The 17,783-nt window shown below is 44.8% G+C and overlaps 2 protein-coding genes across 3 annotated transcripts in view; one reads left to right on the top strand and one right to left on the bottom strand.

The window, feature by feature from the left end:
* Positions 1 to 15,212, bottom strand: part of ALG14 (ALG14 UDP-N-acetylglucosaminyltransferase subunit) — a 46,786-nt gene extending 31,574 nt beyond the window's left edge. The window contains exons 1-2 of the mRNA XM_073643245.1: positions 14,999 to 15,212; positions 3,022 to 3,173 (exon numbers count right to left, since the gene is read on the bottom strand). Coding sequence (XP_073499346.1) covers positions 3,022 to 3,173; positions 14,999 to 15,143 — 297 coding nt within the window. The 5' untranslated portion in view covers positions 15,144 to 15,212. The remainder of the gene's footprint in view (positions 1 to 3,021; positions 3,174 to 14,998) is intronic.
* Positions 15,213 to 15,272: 60 nt separating this feature from the next.
* The window catches only part of TLCD4 (TLC domain containing 4), a 78,325-nt gene continuing 75,814 nt past the window's right edge, over positions 15,273 to 17,783 (top strand). The window contains exon 1 of one of the 2 annotated variants that reach the window (XM_073643244.1): positions 15,273 to 15,320. Coding sequence is in view for 1 of the 2 variants with exons in the window: in XM_073643241.1 (XP_073499342.1) it covers positions 15,370 to 15,444 (75 nt within the window). In the remaining variant the exon portion in view is untranslated. Of the gene's footprint in view, positions 15,445 to 17,783 lie in introns of both variants that reach the window. The other variant, XM_073643241.1, reaches the window with a different exon arrangement.

Raw genomic sequence — 17,783 nt, 5'->3', positions numbered from 1 at the left:
GCCTGCCAAAAGCTATAGACACTTGGCATGGAAAAATTATTTTTACAAGTTGGTGGTTATGTTTAGTTAAAACCGCTGCACTAAGTTTCAGGCTGTGATACACATTGCTTAATTTGTTTTTAAACCCCCTGATAAGCAGTATGCAACCTGATCCAGGTTTCAGAATTTTTCACATGGGAGCGTCTCTCCCAGTAATACATGCTGGATGTGAGATCTGTGTGTCTCTCTCAGTAATATGGAGCAGAAGGTAAAATAGCGGTGTAACCCGGGCGCTGCCAAAGGATGCCAATGACCATCAGGATGGAGGAATTTATTCATGCAATGCATTTCGGAGTTGAACCAACCCCGAAAAGCGTTGTATGAATAAATTCCTTTATCCAAACAGTCCCTGACATCCTTTAGCAGTGCCTGGGTTACACCACTATTTTTACCTTCAATTGCATACCTGTCCTGCACCCAAGAGGTGTAAGATCAGGGGCCAGAGCAGTAGCCACACGCTGATCCCTCATCCACACATACCGGAATTGTGCCGTACACAACACATCCAGGTGAGCAGTTATCTCCAATTACATCTGCAATAATGCACATGTAGCGCCTCTTCCTCTCCTTTTTTGCATCTCTCAATAATATAGCATGCAAGGTCTGATGCAGGGCCGGCGTCAGCACCCGGCGCACCCGGGCAAGTGCCGGGGCCCTGAGCAGGCAGAGGGGCCCACTGGCGGTCGCGCACCCCGCCGGGCTATGGGCGGAGGAGAGCGGTGTCAGCGCCCGCCCTTCTCTCCCGCTTGCTCAGGGCCCCGGCAGCCGGATACTTACCTCTCCCCGTGCCTCCGCAGATCCGCAGTCTTCCTGCTCTGCGCTCCCTGTGATGTCTCAGGTCAGAGGGCGCGGTGACGTCTTTCCACCGCGCGCTCCCCTGAGCCGTCACAGGGAGCACAGAGCGGGAAGACGCCGGCAATGCTGGAGTCCGGACCCCAGCAGCTGCAGCAGGTGAGGAGGAGTGAGGTGAGTATTTGATTTTTTTTTTTTTAATGTATGGGGGCATAATATGGGGGGGGGTGACATCCTGCATGGGGCATTATAAAGAGAGGGGGGGGGTGACATCCTGCATGGGGCATTATAAAGAGAGGGGGGTGACAGCCTGCATAGTGCTTTATGTGGGGGGGAGGGGGGGGGGGGGGGGGACAGCCTGCATGGAGCCTTCCTTATATGGGGGCCAGTATTCCGTATGGAGCCTTCCTTATATGGGGGCCAGTATTCCGTATGGAGCCTTCCTTATATGGGGGCCAGTATTCCGTATGGAGCCTTCCTTATATGGGGGCCAGTATTCCGTATGGAGCCTTCCTTATATGGGGGCCAGTATTCCGTATGGAGCCTTCCTTATATGGGGGCCAGTATTCCGTATGGAGCCTTCCTTATATGGGGGCCAGTATTCCGTATGGAGCCTTCCTTATATGGGGGCCAGTATTCCGTATGGAGCCTTCCTTATATGGGGGCCAGTATTCCGTATGGAGCCTTCCTTATATGGGGGCCAGTATTCCGTATGGAGCCTTCCTTATATGGGGGCCAGTATTCCGTATGGAGCCTTCCTTATATGGGGGCCAGTATTCCGTATGGAGCCTTCCTTATATGGGGGCCAGTATTCCGTATGGAGCCTTCCTTATATGGGGGCCAGTATTCCGTATGGAGCCTTCCTTATATGGGGGCCAGTATTCCGTGTGGAGCCTTCCTTATATGGGGGCCAGTATTCCGTGTGGAGCCTTCCTTATATGGGGGCCAGTATTCCGTGTGGAGCCTTCCTTATATGGGGGCCAGTATTCCGTGTGGAGCCTTCCTTATATGGGGGCCAGTATTCCGTATGGAGCCTTCCTTATATGGGGGCCAGTATTCCGTATGGAGCCTTCCTTATATGGGGGCCAGTATTCCGTATGGAGCCTTCTTTATATGGGGGCCAGTATTCCGTATGGAGCCTTCTTTATATGGGGGCCAGTATTCCGTATGGAGCCTTCTTTATATGGGGGCCAGTATTCCGTATGGAGCCTTGTATGGGGGCCAGTATTCCGTATGGAGCCTTGTATGGGGGCCAGTATTCCGTATGGAGCCTTGTATGGGGGCCAGTATTCCGTATGGAGCCTTATATGGGGGCCAGTATTCCGTATGGAGCCTTATATGGGGGCCAGTATTCCGTATGGAGCCTTATATGGGAGCCAGTATTCCATATGGAGCGATTCGTTGGTTTCTAAGCTATTGTAGAATTTACGATATATATCACTCATGTAATGTAAGAAGTGAAATCTTTGCATTGTATTATATATATATTTCTCTGCGGTATCTGTGCATCATGAATCGTGGTATGTATTAAAGGGGCCCACTGAGACTCTTTCGCCCGGGGCCCAGAAAAACCTGGAGCCGGCCCTGGTCTGATGCATCTGCACAGCTTCATTCCTGGACTGATTTCCCCTTCTAGTGACACCTGTGTCAGCCTGTGTGTTATCACCTTTCTCCTGCATCGATGTAGACATGATGCTCCCTGCATGTGTGATCTCTCCCGCTGCATATTCTGCGTTGGGCTTTAAGGTAGAAAATAGTAACATAAATGTGAGCGCAAATGGGGCAATAGTGTTTAATATGAATCAGTCACCAGATTTCATGCTACAAACTACATACAATACTAAATTGGTCTCAATGACCTGATGAGACTGGTATATTTACTTTGAAAATCTAAGTCACAATCGCTCTATAATTCTGTTCTTAAAATGCTGTAGAATGAAACAGCGTATGAGTCCAAGTGTATTGAGTCCCAAAAGATTATACGGCCATTCTGGCAGACTGTCAAAGCAAGTACACCAGCCTCATCAGGTCTTAGAGATCATGCAGCTTGTATTGTGAAATCTGGTGAAAGATCCGCTTTGATCCAATTATTTGCACCGATAACTGTCAGTCAAACAACATTAATCCTAAGTTATTGGCCAGATAATGGGCAATGTCACCCGCAGGAATCAGCAGGGACAAGCTACTTACCTTTGGTTCTGTCGATGTCTTTTCCTTAGACGTTTCAAATGAATGAATCTTCTCTTCGCTCATCTTATCAGTCTCAGCTAAGACATAGTGTGTTGGGTAGTACGATGTGGACAGGGAGCTGAGCAGTCTCAGGATTTCAGTGGTATGTCCACCTAAGAAGGAGATACAATGGGAGTATACATTAGTGAAGAGCAGCCGTCACATGAAGGAACTATCAATGTAAAAGATCATGGAAGAGGTAACGCAAGACGTCTTCAAAGTAGGAAGACACTATGGCCACTTTGACCCCCTGACGAAGGCCGATGCAGAAACGTGCGTTGGGGTAGGTACCATACAGCTCTCCTGGGACTACATAGGTATGATATGAGAATTTTGTTTATGCTCTTCTTAGACTGTTAACACCTATTGCACTGGCACTTTACATGTTGTCCACACTGTGGAAGAATGACGCTTTGGATTGGATACTTATGACATACAGGTGCATCTCACTAAATTAGAATATCACCAAAAAGTTAATTTATTTCAGTTCTTCAATACAAAAAGTGAAACTCATTATATAGAGTCATTACAAACAGAGTGATCTATTTCAAGTCTTTATTTCTGTTAATACACAGTGTCACTGAATATCTGATTAACCCCTATATCAATAACACAAAACACTAATAGAGCAACCATAATGTCTCTATTAAATGAGGCATAAATAATTTTAAAATAGATTTTATTATAGAAATACATATAAAACCATCTGATTAAAAATAAGCATAAGGTATCATATGTAGCAAACAGATAGGTTATGTCACTCTTCCTTAATTATAAAGCCTAAGTGCTAAGTGCTCTTATATATTAAAGGAAAAAATAAGGAGATGCTAAATAGGATTGAAAATGCAAGTGCCTAATTCAAAAATAGCACACACTTTCCTAATGGATAAATAAATAATGGCAACAGACTGAAGACAATCAAACTAGTGAAAATAGTGAAGAGGATTACACCAAGTCATCAATGGTCAGATACAGTTTCCATTTAACTTGCATTTTCAATCTTATTTAGCATCTCTTTATTTTTTCCTTTAATATATAAGAGCACTTAGCACTTTAGACTTTATAAGTACAGTGGTGGCCAAAAGTATTGGCACCCCTGCAATTCTGTCAGATAATACTCAGTTTCTTCCTGAAAATGATTGCAATCACAAATTCTTTCATATTATCTTCATTTAATTTGTCTTCAATGAAAAAACACAAAAAGAATTGTCCTAAAGCCAAATTGGATATAATTCCACACCAAACCTAAAAAAGGGGGTGGACAAAAGTATTGGCACTGTTTGAAAAATCATGTGATGCTTCTCTAATTCGTGTAATTAACAGCACCTGTAACTTACCTGTGGCACCTAACAGGTGTTGGCAATAACTAAATCACACTTGCAGCCAGTTAACATGGATTAAAGTTGACTCAACCTCTGTCCTGTGTCCTTGTGTGTACCACATTGAGCATGGAGAAAAGAAAGAAGACCAAAGAACTGTCTGAGGACGTGAGAAACCAAATTGTGAGGAAGCATGAGGAATCTCAAGGCTACAAGTCCATCTCCAAAGACCTGAATGTTCCTGTGTCTTCCGTGCGCAGTGTCATCAAGACGTTTAACCACTTCGCACCAGAGCCTGTTTTTGCCTTCGTGACCGGGCCAATTTTTTCAATTCTGACCACTGTCACTTTATGAAGTAATTACTCTGGAACGCTTCAACGGATCCCCCTGATTCTGAGACTGTTTTTTCGTGACATATTGTACTTCATGATTGTGGTAAAATTTCTTCGATATCACTTGCGTTTATTTGTGAAAAAAAATCGGAAATTTGGCGAAAATTTTGCAATTTTCAAACTTTGAATTTTCATGCCCTTAAATCAGAGAGATATGTCACACAAAATAGTTAATAAATAACATTTCCCACATGTCTACTTTACATCAGCACAATTTTGGAACCCAATTTTTTTTTTTGTTAGGGAGCTATAAGGGTTAAAAGTTGACCAGCGATTTCTCATTTTTCCAACAAAATTTACAAAAACATTTTTTTTAGGGACCACATCATATTTGAAGTCACTTTGAGGGGTCTTTATGACAGAAAATACCCAAAAGTGACACCATTCTAAAAACTGCACCCCTCAAGGTGCTCAAAACCACATTAAAGAAGTTTATTAACCCTTCAGGTGCTTCACAGGAATTTTTGGAATGTGGAAGAAAAAAATTAACATTTAACTTATTTTACAAAAATGTTACTTTAGACCCAATTTTTTTATTTTCACAGGGGTAACAGGAAAAAATGGACCCCAAAATTTTTTGTGCAATTTCTCTTGAGCGCGTTGATACCCCATATGTGAGGGGAAACCACTGTTTGGGCGCACGGCGTGCCTCGGAAGGGAAGGAGCGCCATTTGACTTTTTGAATGTAAAATTTGTTTGAATAATTAGCAGACGCCATGTTGCGTTTGGAGAGCCCCTGATGTGCCTAAACAGTGGAAACCCCCCACAAGTGACACCATTTTGGAAACTAGACTCCTTAGGGAACTTATCTAGATGTGTGGTGAGCACCTTGAACCCCAAGGTGCTTCACAAAAGTTTATAATATTGAGCTGTAAAAATAAAATTTTCATATTTTTCCCACAAAAACGTTTTTCATCCCTTAATTTTGAATTATCATAAGGGTAATAGGATAAATTGCACCATGAAGTTTGTTGTGCAATTTCTCCTGAACAAGCCGATACCCCATATGTGGGGGAAAACCACTGCTTTGGTGTACGGCAGGGTTCGGAAGAGAAAGGAGCGCTATGTTGGCAGGGATAGGTTGCAGACACCATGTCACATTTGAAGAGTCGCTGACATGCCGAAACAGCAGAAACCCCCACAAGTGACCCCATTTTGTAAACTACACCTCTCAAGGAATTCATCTAGGGAAGTAGTGAGTATTTTTAAATTTATACCATTGGGCAGTGAAGAAAACATAATTATATTTTTACCACAAAAAAATGTTTTACCCTCAGATTTTACATTTTCACACAGGGCAATGGGTAAAAATGGTGCCGAAATGTGTCACACAATTTCTTCTAAAAGTGTCAATACCCCATATGTGGCTGTATCGTACCGCTCAGCCATACGGCGAGATCTGGGGGGGACGGAGTGCTATTTGACAATTGGAGAACAAATTATTGTAGAATAGGCATTTGGATTTGGGAGCACAAAATTTTCTGAATTTCTTTTGGGGGGCAAGGGCGATTTCGCTTTTCCAGAGCCTTTCTGCTACCAGTAACTTGGAAGTCCCTTATATTTTTAACAGATGACGGACCTGAGTGGGGACTAGCTTTTTTTCAGGACTGAGTTGAAGCTTTTATTGGGAACATTTTATGTAACATTTATCCGGCGCTCTAGGCTGAGCACTTACATCGGGGTTTCCATCTAAATTTCCAAGTGATGTAATTCAGATGAAACCCCTGCGGGATCCATTCACGGTAATGAGGCAGCAGAGTTACTCTGGACTCCGTCTGGCCTCTGTTTAGCGGTGTCCTTTTTTTCAGAAGTGCACAAAACTGTGGCCAACCGCACTTTTATGCACGCCTAAAACAAATGACACCGTGGGATCACAGGCTAGACGGCGTCCACAGTGGCCTATATCTGCCTCATTACAGGGAATCTTCCATCATGGGTTCCGGCTGAATCACATATTTCAGAGATTTATACGGAAACTCTGGCGTAAGTGCTCAGCGCAGAGCGCAGGATAAATGTGAGCAGAGCCTTACTGCGATCTTTGGGAGACATAATAAACAAATCAGTAGCAGGTGAAGAATTGGTTTTATTTATTTTTTACGCCGTTCCTCGTGTGATATAACTGATTAGATTACTTTATTCTTCGGGTCGGTGCGATTACAGAGATACCAGATTTATATCGGGTTTTTATGACTGACAGCTGTCACACACTAAAAGACGCTTTTTTTGCAAAATCTAGTTTATGCATCGTCATATTTTGAGAGCTATAATTTTTCCATATTTCGGCCGACAGAGTCATGTGGCGGCTTGTTTTTTGCGGGACGAGATGACCTTTTTATTGGTACCATTTTTGGGTACGTGACATTTTTTGATCGCTTTCTATTCCGTTTTTTGGGAGGTAAAATTAACAAAGAAACAATTCAGAAATTGCTTTTTGAGGGTTTTTTTTATGCCGTTCTGCGTGTGGTAAAAGTGATCAGGCAGCGTTATTCTTCGGGTCAGTACGTTTACAGCGATACTACACTTACTGTATTTTTTTATGTTTTGGCGCTTTTACACAAACAATTTTATAGAAAAAAATATTTTTTTTGCATTGCTTTATTCTGAGCGCTATAACTTTTTTATTTTTCGGCTGATGGAGTTGTATGGCAGCTTTTTTTTTGCGGAACAAGATGACGTTTTCAGCGGTACCATTTTTATTTCCATTTTGCTTTTTGATCGCATTTTTTTCCACTTTTTGTTTGGCGATATGAGGAAAAAGCATAGTTTTTTGCTCCGTTTTTTATTTATTTTTATTACGGTGTGCACAGAAGGAGTTAATTAGTGTGACAGTTTTATAGCTCAGGTTGTTTCGGACGCGGTGATACCAAATATGTGTACTTTTTTTATTTTTGCATAAATATACGGATTTATCTGTTTAATATTTTATTTATTTATTTTAATTTATTTTGTATTTTTTTTAACAGTTTCAAAACATTTTTTTTTACATTTTTACTTAGTCCCTGTATGGGACAATAATTTTTATTTTTCTGATCGCTGATCTCATGTAATGTAATAGACATATATTACATTACATGAGATCTTCACACAGTCAGTGTGTCCTGCCAGGCTTCAGCTGCAGGCTGACGCTGGCAGGACACCATATATGGCAGAGTTGGAGGCGGTCATGTGACCTCCAGCTGCCATAGCAACCCAAGGTCTTTGAAGGTATCAGGGGTCTTCGGAGAGGTAAGTATACCACCCCCTCTCCTCCTGCTGTCTTCTATATGCCGCGATCACTATAGATCGCGGCATATAGAAGACAGCAAAGGGTTAACATCACTGGGACCTGATCCAATCAGGTCCCGATGATGTTCCCTGTCAGAGCTATCGCTCTGCACCGCTCTTGCAGCGCTTTCAGGACCCTGGGGGTCCTGAGCGCTGCGAGACCACCCACCGTTTTTAAACGTCCGCGCTGCACGGAGCCCAGGCAGCGCGGAGGTTTATGTACAGTGCGCGGTCGGGAAGCGGTTAAAGCCCATGGCACTGTGGCTAACCTCCCTAGATGTGGACGGAAAAGAAAAATTGACGAGAGATTTCAACGCAAGATTGTGCGGATGGTGGATAAAGAACCTCGACTAATATCCAAACAAGTTCAAGCTGCCCTGCAGTCCGAGGGTACAACAGTGTCAACCCGTACTATCCGTCGGCGTCTGAATGAAAAGGGACGGTATGGTAGGATACCCAGGAAGACCGCACTTCTTACCCAGAGACATAAAAAAGCCAGGCTGGAGATTGCCAAAACTTACCTGAGAAAGCCTAAAACGTTTTGGAAGAATGTTCTCTGGTCAGATGAGACAAAAGTAGAGCTTTTTGGGAAAAAGCATCAACATAGAGTGTACAGGGAAAAAAAAAGAGGCATTCAAAGAAAAGAACACGGTCCCTACAGTCAAACATGGAGGAGGTTCCCTGATGTTTTGGGGTTGCTTTGCTGCCTCTGGCACAGGACTGCTTGACCGTGTGCATGGCATTATGAAGACTACCAACAAATTTTGCAGCATAATGTAGGGCCCAGTGTGAGAAAGCTGGGTCTCCCTCAGAGGTCATGGGTCTTCCAGCAGGACAATGACCAAAAACACACTTCCAAAAGCACTATAAAATGGTTTGAGAGAAAGCACTGGAGACTTCTAAGGTGGCCAGCAATGAGTCCAGACCTGAATCCCATAGAACACCTGTGGAGAGATCTCAAAATGGCAGTTTGAAGAAGGCACCCTTCAAATATCAGGGACCTGGAGCAGTTTGCCAAAGAAGAATGGTCTACAATTCCAGCAGAGCATTGTAAGAAACTCATTGATGGTTACCGGAAGCGGTTGTTCGCAGTTATTTTGGCTAAAGCTTGTGCAACCAAGTATTAGGCTGAGGGTGCCAATACTTTTGTCCGGCCCTTTTTTGGAGTTTTGTGTGAAATGATCAATGATTTGATTTTTGCTTCATTCTCTTTTGTGTTTTTTCCTTGCAAGCAAATTAAATGAAGAGAATAATAGCAAAGAATTTGTGATTGCAATCATTTTCAGGAAGAAACTGAGTATTATCTGACAGAATTGCAGGGGTGCCAATACTTTTGGCCACCACTGTACATATAATTAAAGAAGAGTGACATAACCTATCTGCTGCAAATGATACCTTATGCTTATTTTTAATCAGATGGTTTTATATGTATTTCTATAATAAAATCTATTATTTTAAAATGTATGCCTCATTTAATAGAGACATTATGGCTGCTCTGTGTGTTATTGCTGTTAATGTTGATGATTATGTCTTACAGCCAATGAAAACACAAAAGTCATTATCTCAGTAAATTAGAATACTTTATAACAACAGCTTGAAAAAGGTTTTTAAAATCTGAAATGTATGTTCAGTAAATGCCCTCAATACTTGGTCGAGGCTCCTTTTGTATCAATTACTGCATCAATGCGGCGTGGATGGAGGCGATCAGCCTGTGGCACTGCTGAGGTGTTATGGAAGCCCAGGTGGCTTTGATAGCAGCCTTCAGCTCGTCTGCATTGTTGGGTCTGGTGTCTCTCATCTTCTTCTTGACAATACCCCCTAGATTCTCTATGGGGTTAAGCTCAGGCGAGTTTGCTGGCCAATCAAGCACAGTGATACTGTGGTTTGTAAACCAGGTATTGGTATTTTTGGCAGTGTGGACAGGTGCCAAGTCGTGCTGGAGAATGACATTTCCATCTCCAAAAAGCTTGTCGGCAGAGGGAAGCATGAAGTGCTCTAAAATGTCCTGGTAGACGGCTGCGCTGACTTTGGTCTTGATAAAACACAGTGGACCTACCCCAGCAGATGACATGGCTCACCAAACCATCACTGATTGTGGAAACTTCACACTAGACCTCAAGCAGCTTGGATTGTGGCCTCTCCACTCTTCCTCCAGACTCTGGGACCTTGATTTCCAAATAAAAATTGGAACTCTGGGACCTTGTGGAGTGTGTCAATGACTGCTTTCTGGACATCTGTCAAGTCAGCGGTCTTCCCCATGATTGTGGAGCCTACTGAAACAGACTAAGGGACTTTTTTAAACGCTTAGGAAGCCTTTGCAGGTGTTTTTTGTTAATTATTCTAATTTACTGAGATAATGACTTTTGTGTTTTCATTGGCTGTAATCCATAATCCTCAACATTAGCAGAAATAAACACTTGAAATAGATCACTATTTGTAATGACTCCATATAATATATGAGTTTCACTTTTTCTATTGAAGAACTGAAATAAAATTAACTTTTTGACGATATTCTAATTTAGTGAGATGCACCTGTATGTGCTGGTGGATTTGGCTCTAGTGTTTACATTTGCACATGACACTTTCATTTAGTGTTTCATACTAAATTGCAGATGGCACTTTTTCCTTCCAGTGATGATTTCCTGTGACTATTTAGTCTTATATACCATTATATTCGTTATACAATGTGTGGCAACCAGATGCCTGATATAATCATGCATTATATTATATGTATTGATCCTTTGCTATCATGTATCCCAGACCTATGAGAATTGTACTTGATTTTCTAATTTGTATACATTGTCTTTGTGTGAGCGCCAGTCTCTGCAGTACCACCCACTGGCCTAATCATCCTGTATTAAAGGCTTTTTAATTTACTTTTTTCTATTACTTTGATCTCTTTTGTTCGGGTTCTCTCTTTGGTTGGACTGGAGATGCTGCAGATTTTACCTGTGGATTTAAATGGCTAATATCCGCAAGAGACAAGTGGATGAGATTAAACAAATTTGGTCCACATTCTGGAGACTTTTTTTTTTTTTAATACACGGAAAGGAAAGTGTCAATTCTTCTGTGGATTTAAGGGTTAATCTCATTAATGGGTTAAAATTGCAAAGTGATGGTAATTTACAAGAACAGAGGAATTTTTAATTCTACTGTTTACGGCTCGTCGCCTAGGATTTCAGTCAACTCTGCAGTCTAGCATTGGTGGTCAGTCTCCATGGCAAGGAGAGCAGTGCTTTTACAAGCTCCTTTCAATACAGCTTGTAAGCGTTCCTCTGAAGCTGACTGATTGGCTGGATGCAACCAGCTTCAGTGCCCCCGCGCCCGTCTATAGCTGCAGAGAAAAGCTGCATAGTTCAGAACAGCAGTGCAACCATGACATTGGTCCAAACTGTCAATCAGGAGGGCACTGCTCCCCGGCAAGCAGGAAGCATGGAGGCTGTGGAGAGGTGAACTCCTGAAGATAGAGAAGAAGACAGCCCCTTTAAGTACAGATTTGTGGCAGACATTCCATAGCGGCTTCAATAGGGAAAAAGAAAATCTGCAAACAAATTATCAAGTAGGTTAGGACAGAAATGTGCTCCAGTTCCTGACCGGAGGACTTTTCTCGTAGAGGTGCACGGCAGCTAAAAGCTGCACCAAACTCACAAGAACTCTGGCTCAGGAGATGCGTCAGGCACAAGACATGACAGGCACGATTCAGCAAACAGTCTCTGCCTGAAAACTGGAGTGAAGCTGTTGCTAAATTTCTGTGCAATATGTCGTTTTTGTAGACACCTCAATGAATTTGTCGCATCTTACTCCAGTGCACTGTTCATTAAGATTGATGAAAGGAGTATAAAACGTAAGTCCTGATCAATTGGAGCCCATAATTTATTAAAGCACCACTCCAGCGGGTTTTTTTTTCACTGATGAAGTGGTGCTTTAAATGCAAGCCCCCTGCCCCGTTCATATACTCACCCTCCGGTGTCTTCACCCTTTTTTGGTGCCTCTCCGGTACCACAGAGCCATCTTGTGAGCGCAGCGTCTGACTGGCCAGAACTGAGAAGCTCCGATCACAAGAACTCAATGTAAGTCTATGAGTGCCAGAACATGGCTATCATAGACTTACATTGATTAGTGACCTCCGTCGCACACCATGAAACACTGGAGCAGCCGGCAGGTCTCAAACTGCAGGAGATGGACCGGAGCGGCGGCGAAAAAAGATGAAAATGCCAGAAGGCGAGTATAAGACAAGGGACTAGGGATTTTAAGCACCACTCCAGTGGTGCTTTAAATGTTTTAGATGATTTTTACGATTTGTCTGGCAAGGGGGTGTGACCTAACTGAAATGGAATAATGAGAAATGGCGTGGTTAAATTTGCAAAATGGTGCACCCAAAATGTTGGCGCACATTTCTGACACAAGCAAGCCAACTAATAGATGGGGTAAAAATATACTAGACAGACCTAAAGTTAGACAGATTTGTTAAACTGTCTGAACAAATGTGTTAAATCTGCTGCATTTTAGACAGTCTATGTCACTTAAGGTGTGGGAAAGACTTAGTGCAACTCAAAGGGAAGAGGGAAAGGGAGGCCAGACACTAGGGAAAGGGGGAGTGGAGACCTCCTAGGCTGATCTAGGGTCCACCTGTCTCCACTAACATCCCTGTATTGGCTCTTTATCAATCGCAGCACGCGTGCCTCACCCTGACTTTCCCTGGCGAATGGCTAAGGCTAGGGAAGGGAGGAGATGAGCACTAGTCGATCCCCACTGACCACTATAGACAACAAGGAAGGACAAAAGGGGAAATTGCTTAGCTTTAGACAACTCCAGAGAGGACAAAGTACTGCTCTTGCTAAAGTCTTCACTAGTAGTAATGAATATCGCCGGCACCTCCCTCTCAGACACACCAGGTATTTATGCACCCAGGCCAGGGAGTTAATTAGCCAGAGGGAGGTAGCTGCTGGGTCCTAGAGACAGCCTCTAAGAAGATGTCTGTAATGCCAAACATAGAGATCTCCTGCAACCAACTGCAGGGCGACTGTCTGTCACTTCTGACACACCCGTGACAGTCTAGTTCTCTGTGTCAGAACCAGACAGCAAGGTCTTTTTCTTGAGCTTATGCTAGAAAATGCACAGAGGTAAATCTGCACAATTCGACGTGGACTTGCCGTACAGATTTTCCCATGGAATTACAATATATGTGGATTTACCCTAAAGGCACATTCCCATAAGGCAAGTACGCTCTGCTGTTCTTCAGTATCAGCTTTGCGAATAGACCAGCATTTTAGATTTGAAATCTGCATTACAATGATCTATTCTATGAAAAGTCACCGCAAATTCCATCCTTTGCAATGCAGGGTGAAATCTGCAGAAACAATGCATATTATGTTTTTTTCCACTGCAACACTGTCTCATGGGAGTGTGTCCTAAGGGTCTGAGCAAAGCAGGCAAATAATTATGAGATTTTTCCGGACACAAATTTTGCAGAGTATTACAGTATGATCAGTGTAAATAATCTCCATGATTTAGTGCGGATTTGGGGGCTGCATCGGTCCTATGTGCACATATCCTCACATTTTATCTTTATAGATACACGGTATCAAAGATCAGGTCAGAGGAGAGATCTGAGGAACACTGAGGCTTAATACATTTGTAGAAATCTCTCAGCAGCAACAAGTGCACTATACAGACAAAAGTATTATCGGGACCCCACATTCTGACCTCCCATTCTTCATCCATAGGCATTGATATGGAGTTGGTCTCTGAGCAGCTCTCCAGATATTCTACTGAGAGGGAAAGAGCCTCCTTTATTACAGTATCTGGAAGCAATGGTATGCCTGACTGCTGGTAACAAAGAGGAGCGATGTTGCGCAGGATGGCTCTGTATACTGGGGGCTAAAAGAAGAGATGTGCTGCAGGATGGAACTCTGTGCACACTGGATGAGATTAGTCTAGCTTTACTGCCTGCTGCTGAGAGTTCAGCGATGTGAAACTGTAAATGTCACTATTGATGCATATGACAAAAGATTATCTTCTGCTTTATGCGTCAACAGAGCAGAATTTGCAGTATCACATCACTGATCTGTCTACAGCAGGATAAAACTCCGCACTGCTATTGTGGAGGAGGGTAGGACAATTGAGCTCTGCTAGAACCAGCTAATGATGTAAAATCACACAGGTAGCTATATGGATGTAGATGGCAGAAGATAAAATTGGATTAGAACAATAGCTCAGACTGGTGGGGCAGGCCACAGTATCTGACACTTGGTGATGTAAGGATCACATGCAGCTGGTTGGACTCCACAGTTATGGAGTCAGCAGAGCGTTGGTGATTTTTCTGCCCTCCGCTGCTCAGCACTAGGTGACCCCGCTCTGTAACGTTACGGGGTCTCCACTTTGTAACTGAGTTGCCGTGGATCACAGTTCATTTTGAAGTATCTAGGAGGGAAGAAATGTTGTGAATTGACTTGTTACCCCAGTCACACACGCATGGTGAAGGGCCGGGTGTCATACACTGAGGGGCCACGGGACTGAATGAAGTTCCTGAATAAGGACATGTGTTCCGATATTGTGTCCGTGTCTCTGGAGAGGACGATCCCTGAGCACTCAGCTCCCAGTACGTGGCGGCAGCTCCCAGAGCCACTTGTCCAGCCACAGTCTGGCTGCAAATCCATCTGCATAGTGATTTCTGGGGAAATACGGCAGCTTCTCTGGCTAAGAGCAGGGGGCTGCGTGAGACCCCCCAGGTGCAACGTCCATGCAGCCCAAAAGGACTAGAGGAGCTATAGGAATGGGACCTAGTGTCTGGCGGCCTCTGATGTCAGTACATAAATGAGGCCCCTCTCTCCCTTCATACAGGGGTCCCTATAAGCCTATTAACACGTGACATGACACGCCCCGTGCACTGTCCCGCTGTCCTGTGTGACCACCCTGCAGCATCACCCCCCTCCCGTCCTCAACGGTGCACACGTCACTCACCAGAGCCCGCCACCACCAGCAGGCTGACATGGCCTTTCCTGCCGGGTCTGTGGTGTCCGGGTCCCTGCAGCACCATTGCTATCCTGAGCCCCAGCGCTAGGACCGTGAGCAGAAAGCCGCCCGCCACCGCCAGCGGCCACTCCATCAGCCCGGGACCACAGAGCCACCCTGGAACGCAAGACACTTCCGTGTTTGGTGACGTCAGGGTATAGCGTCCTACAATGGAGACGTTTGCGCATACTGATTGGTTGGCGTCATGCAGAGGTCCCGCCCCTTCTTAAAGGCATACATGCTCACAGTGGTGCCTTGTGCCTGTCTATAAGTAGGTAACAGTTCTGTGATGAATGCAAAGGAAATGTCTGTAGCCTGTGATGGGTCTGGATCCTATGTGCCGGATCGTTAGATGTGGGCATATGACAAGCCATTGTGGTTACTGCAGATCTAAGGTCAGCTTCTCTCATTACCTGTAATTACAATAAGGGAGTGTGCCCACAGGAATAAGAGCCACCGTGACGCCCTCGTGCCACCATGACGTCCACATATAACCATGACGTCCACATATCACTATGACGTCCACGGGCCTAAATGAATTTTCCATTTATCAGAGCCTAATCTGATACGATTTGGTGTTGACCAAACACATGGGATCATTTCCATTTTACATAATATTCGCTCGGGCTGTACAGCGACATTAACCATTAGATGCCCAGGACACAACCATTGGTCGCAGCAACTTTCAGATTATCAATAATAAAAATCTGAATTGGCACCTCGGCACTTATTTCTCATTCCCTTCAATAGGAGATGAGCTGCAGTGCTGAGAACGGCCACTAGACACGTACAGGGATAATAAGTGGTGGTCTGGGGGTGTCAGACTGGTTTCACACATCCATGAAACATGGTCCATGCTCGGATCAGGATCCCCATCATAGGCATGTATAAGGCCACTTTCACACTTTTAGTATTTTACCTCAGTATTTGTAAGTGAAAGCCAGGAGTGGAACAATCAGAGGAAAAGTATAATGAAACACGTCACCACTTCTGTATTTATCACCCACTCCTGGTTTTAGCTTACAAATACTGATGTAAAATACTGAGTGTGTGACTGTTGCATACAGCAGATCGCTCTGTCAGGCCCAACGCTCGGGCCAGGTATCCAATCTGAGTACAGACAGTGAACACAGACTGTGGGAAATCGGCCTTAGCGGACTTCACATCAGATTTTTTGGCACTCGTTCTATCGATTATTATTAAGGATCGATCACAGAGCCATTACAATAAATGTGCCTTTTCACATGTCCTTTATTTTGCGAACAGACTGTCCACAAAAATAAAAACAGAGATGTCTTACTTTGATCCATGTTGCAGATCAAACTCACCAATGCAAGTCAGTGCCATCCTCTGCAGCATTTCAGAGAAAATATCCTTTATGGATCTGGCTGAGGATCACAGCCAGAGACGTGACTATTCCAGCACTACCAGTGGCGGGGTTTTCTCAGCGCCATTCTAGGTGATTGACAGGTCAATCACCTGGAGTGGCGCTAGGTGAATTTGACGCGCCCCCTGGGCCATATTCGTTAGTGGGAATATCCGGAGCCGGATCAGATGGGGGTTGTAGTCTTCCGAGTGGCTGTGACCCGGTCCGTGCCCAGGGTGTCAAACTCAGTTGTATGTGGCAGTCCTACAGATGTTATAAGTTCTTAATGTCGACTACGCCACCCGTTGTGTTGCGGTCACTATGGCCGCCGCTGCAGCAGGGTCCGCTGAGGCTGATGGTGTAGGTGCAGCTTGTGATGGTATAACCCCCAACGGGTGGGGTATAGCCTCAGGGGGATCAGGTGCAGAGGATGGGAGTTGTGGTGATGCAGTGTAGACGGCAGTCAGAGACAGAGTCGGGTTATGCAGTTTAGGATGTTTACTCACTGCTGATGTTCTGGTCACTCCAGCTTCGAGTGACCTCCCGAGCCGTGCTGCGTCCACCAGGTTCTGGATCCAGCCAACTCCCAAATAAGTCCGGAGCGTGACCCTGAGCTCTCCTTCAGTCCTTTCTCTGGCCGTCCCCACTATTGATCCACCCAGGTCCAGCTCCCTCGGGCCTTCTGTTGGGACACCCTTGGCCTTGGGTTCCCTGACCCTCCTCGTGGTATGCCTTCGTGGTGGATGTGGTGGGTGACCGTGGCAAACGCTGCCCACGGTCTCCGGTCTCTGGCTGGGGAGTGTTTTTACCCCCACCAGCTTGGGTTCCGGTACCCTGGTGCCGACTCTTCACCCGGGGATTTAGTTTGGGGTCTTAGAGTCCTTTTCTTCTGTGCCTCTGAGTCTCTCTCTCTCTCCTCTCTCACTCTGGGTCTCTCTTCTCCTCTGCTCCTGACTTTCTCTCTGCAACTGACCCTGTTCTTAGTTGGTGCCCACCTTATATACACCCTCTATGTGTGAGCTCAGGTGACCAGCACCCAATGAGCTCCTATCTTTACTCAGGCTGCTCCCCCTATCTGCCCCTACACTACTTGGGATGTACCACCCCCCTCCCACTCCAGCCAGGAACAGACTCGGTCGTACCTGCACATTTCTAAGTGGGAGTACCGTCGGTCTGCTCCTCGGAAATGGGATGTGTGTAGTGCATGCAGCCTACCGAGCTCAGATCCACACTCCTTCCTTACCCGGGAGTGGAATATCACACCTCTGGATTGAGGTGCAATACCCCTGTAGCAGCCGAATCCTCAGGGTGCTACATTCCCCCCTGGTAAATCACAGCACGTCCTCGGGCTGTAAGACATAACACCAA

The sequence above is a fragment of the Phyllobates terribilis genome, unplaced genomic scaffold (genome assembly GCF_046119375.1).
Source record: "Phyllobates terribilis strain yellow unplaced genomic scaffold, ASM4611937v1 Scaffold_8__6_contigs__length_399053987, whole genome shotgun sequence".
NCBI classification, from domain to species: Eukaryota; Metazoa; Chordata; class Amphibia; order Anura; family Dendrobatidae; genus Phyllobates; species Phyllobates terribilis.
The sequence above is the reverse complement of the archived record's forward strand: the minus strand, read 5'-3'. Positions and strand labels throughout refer to the sequence as shown.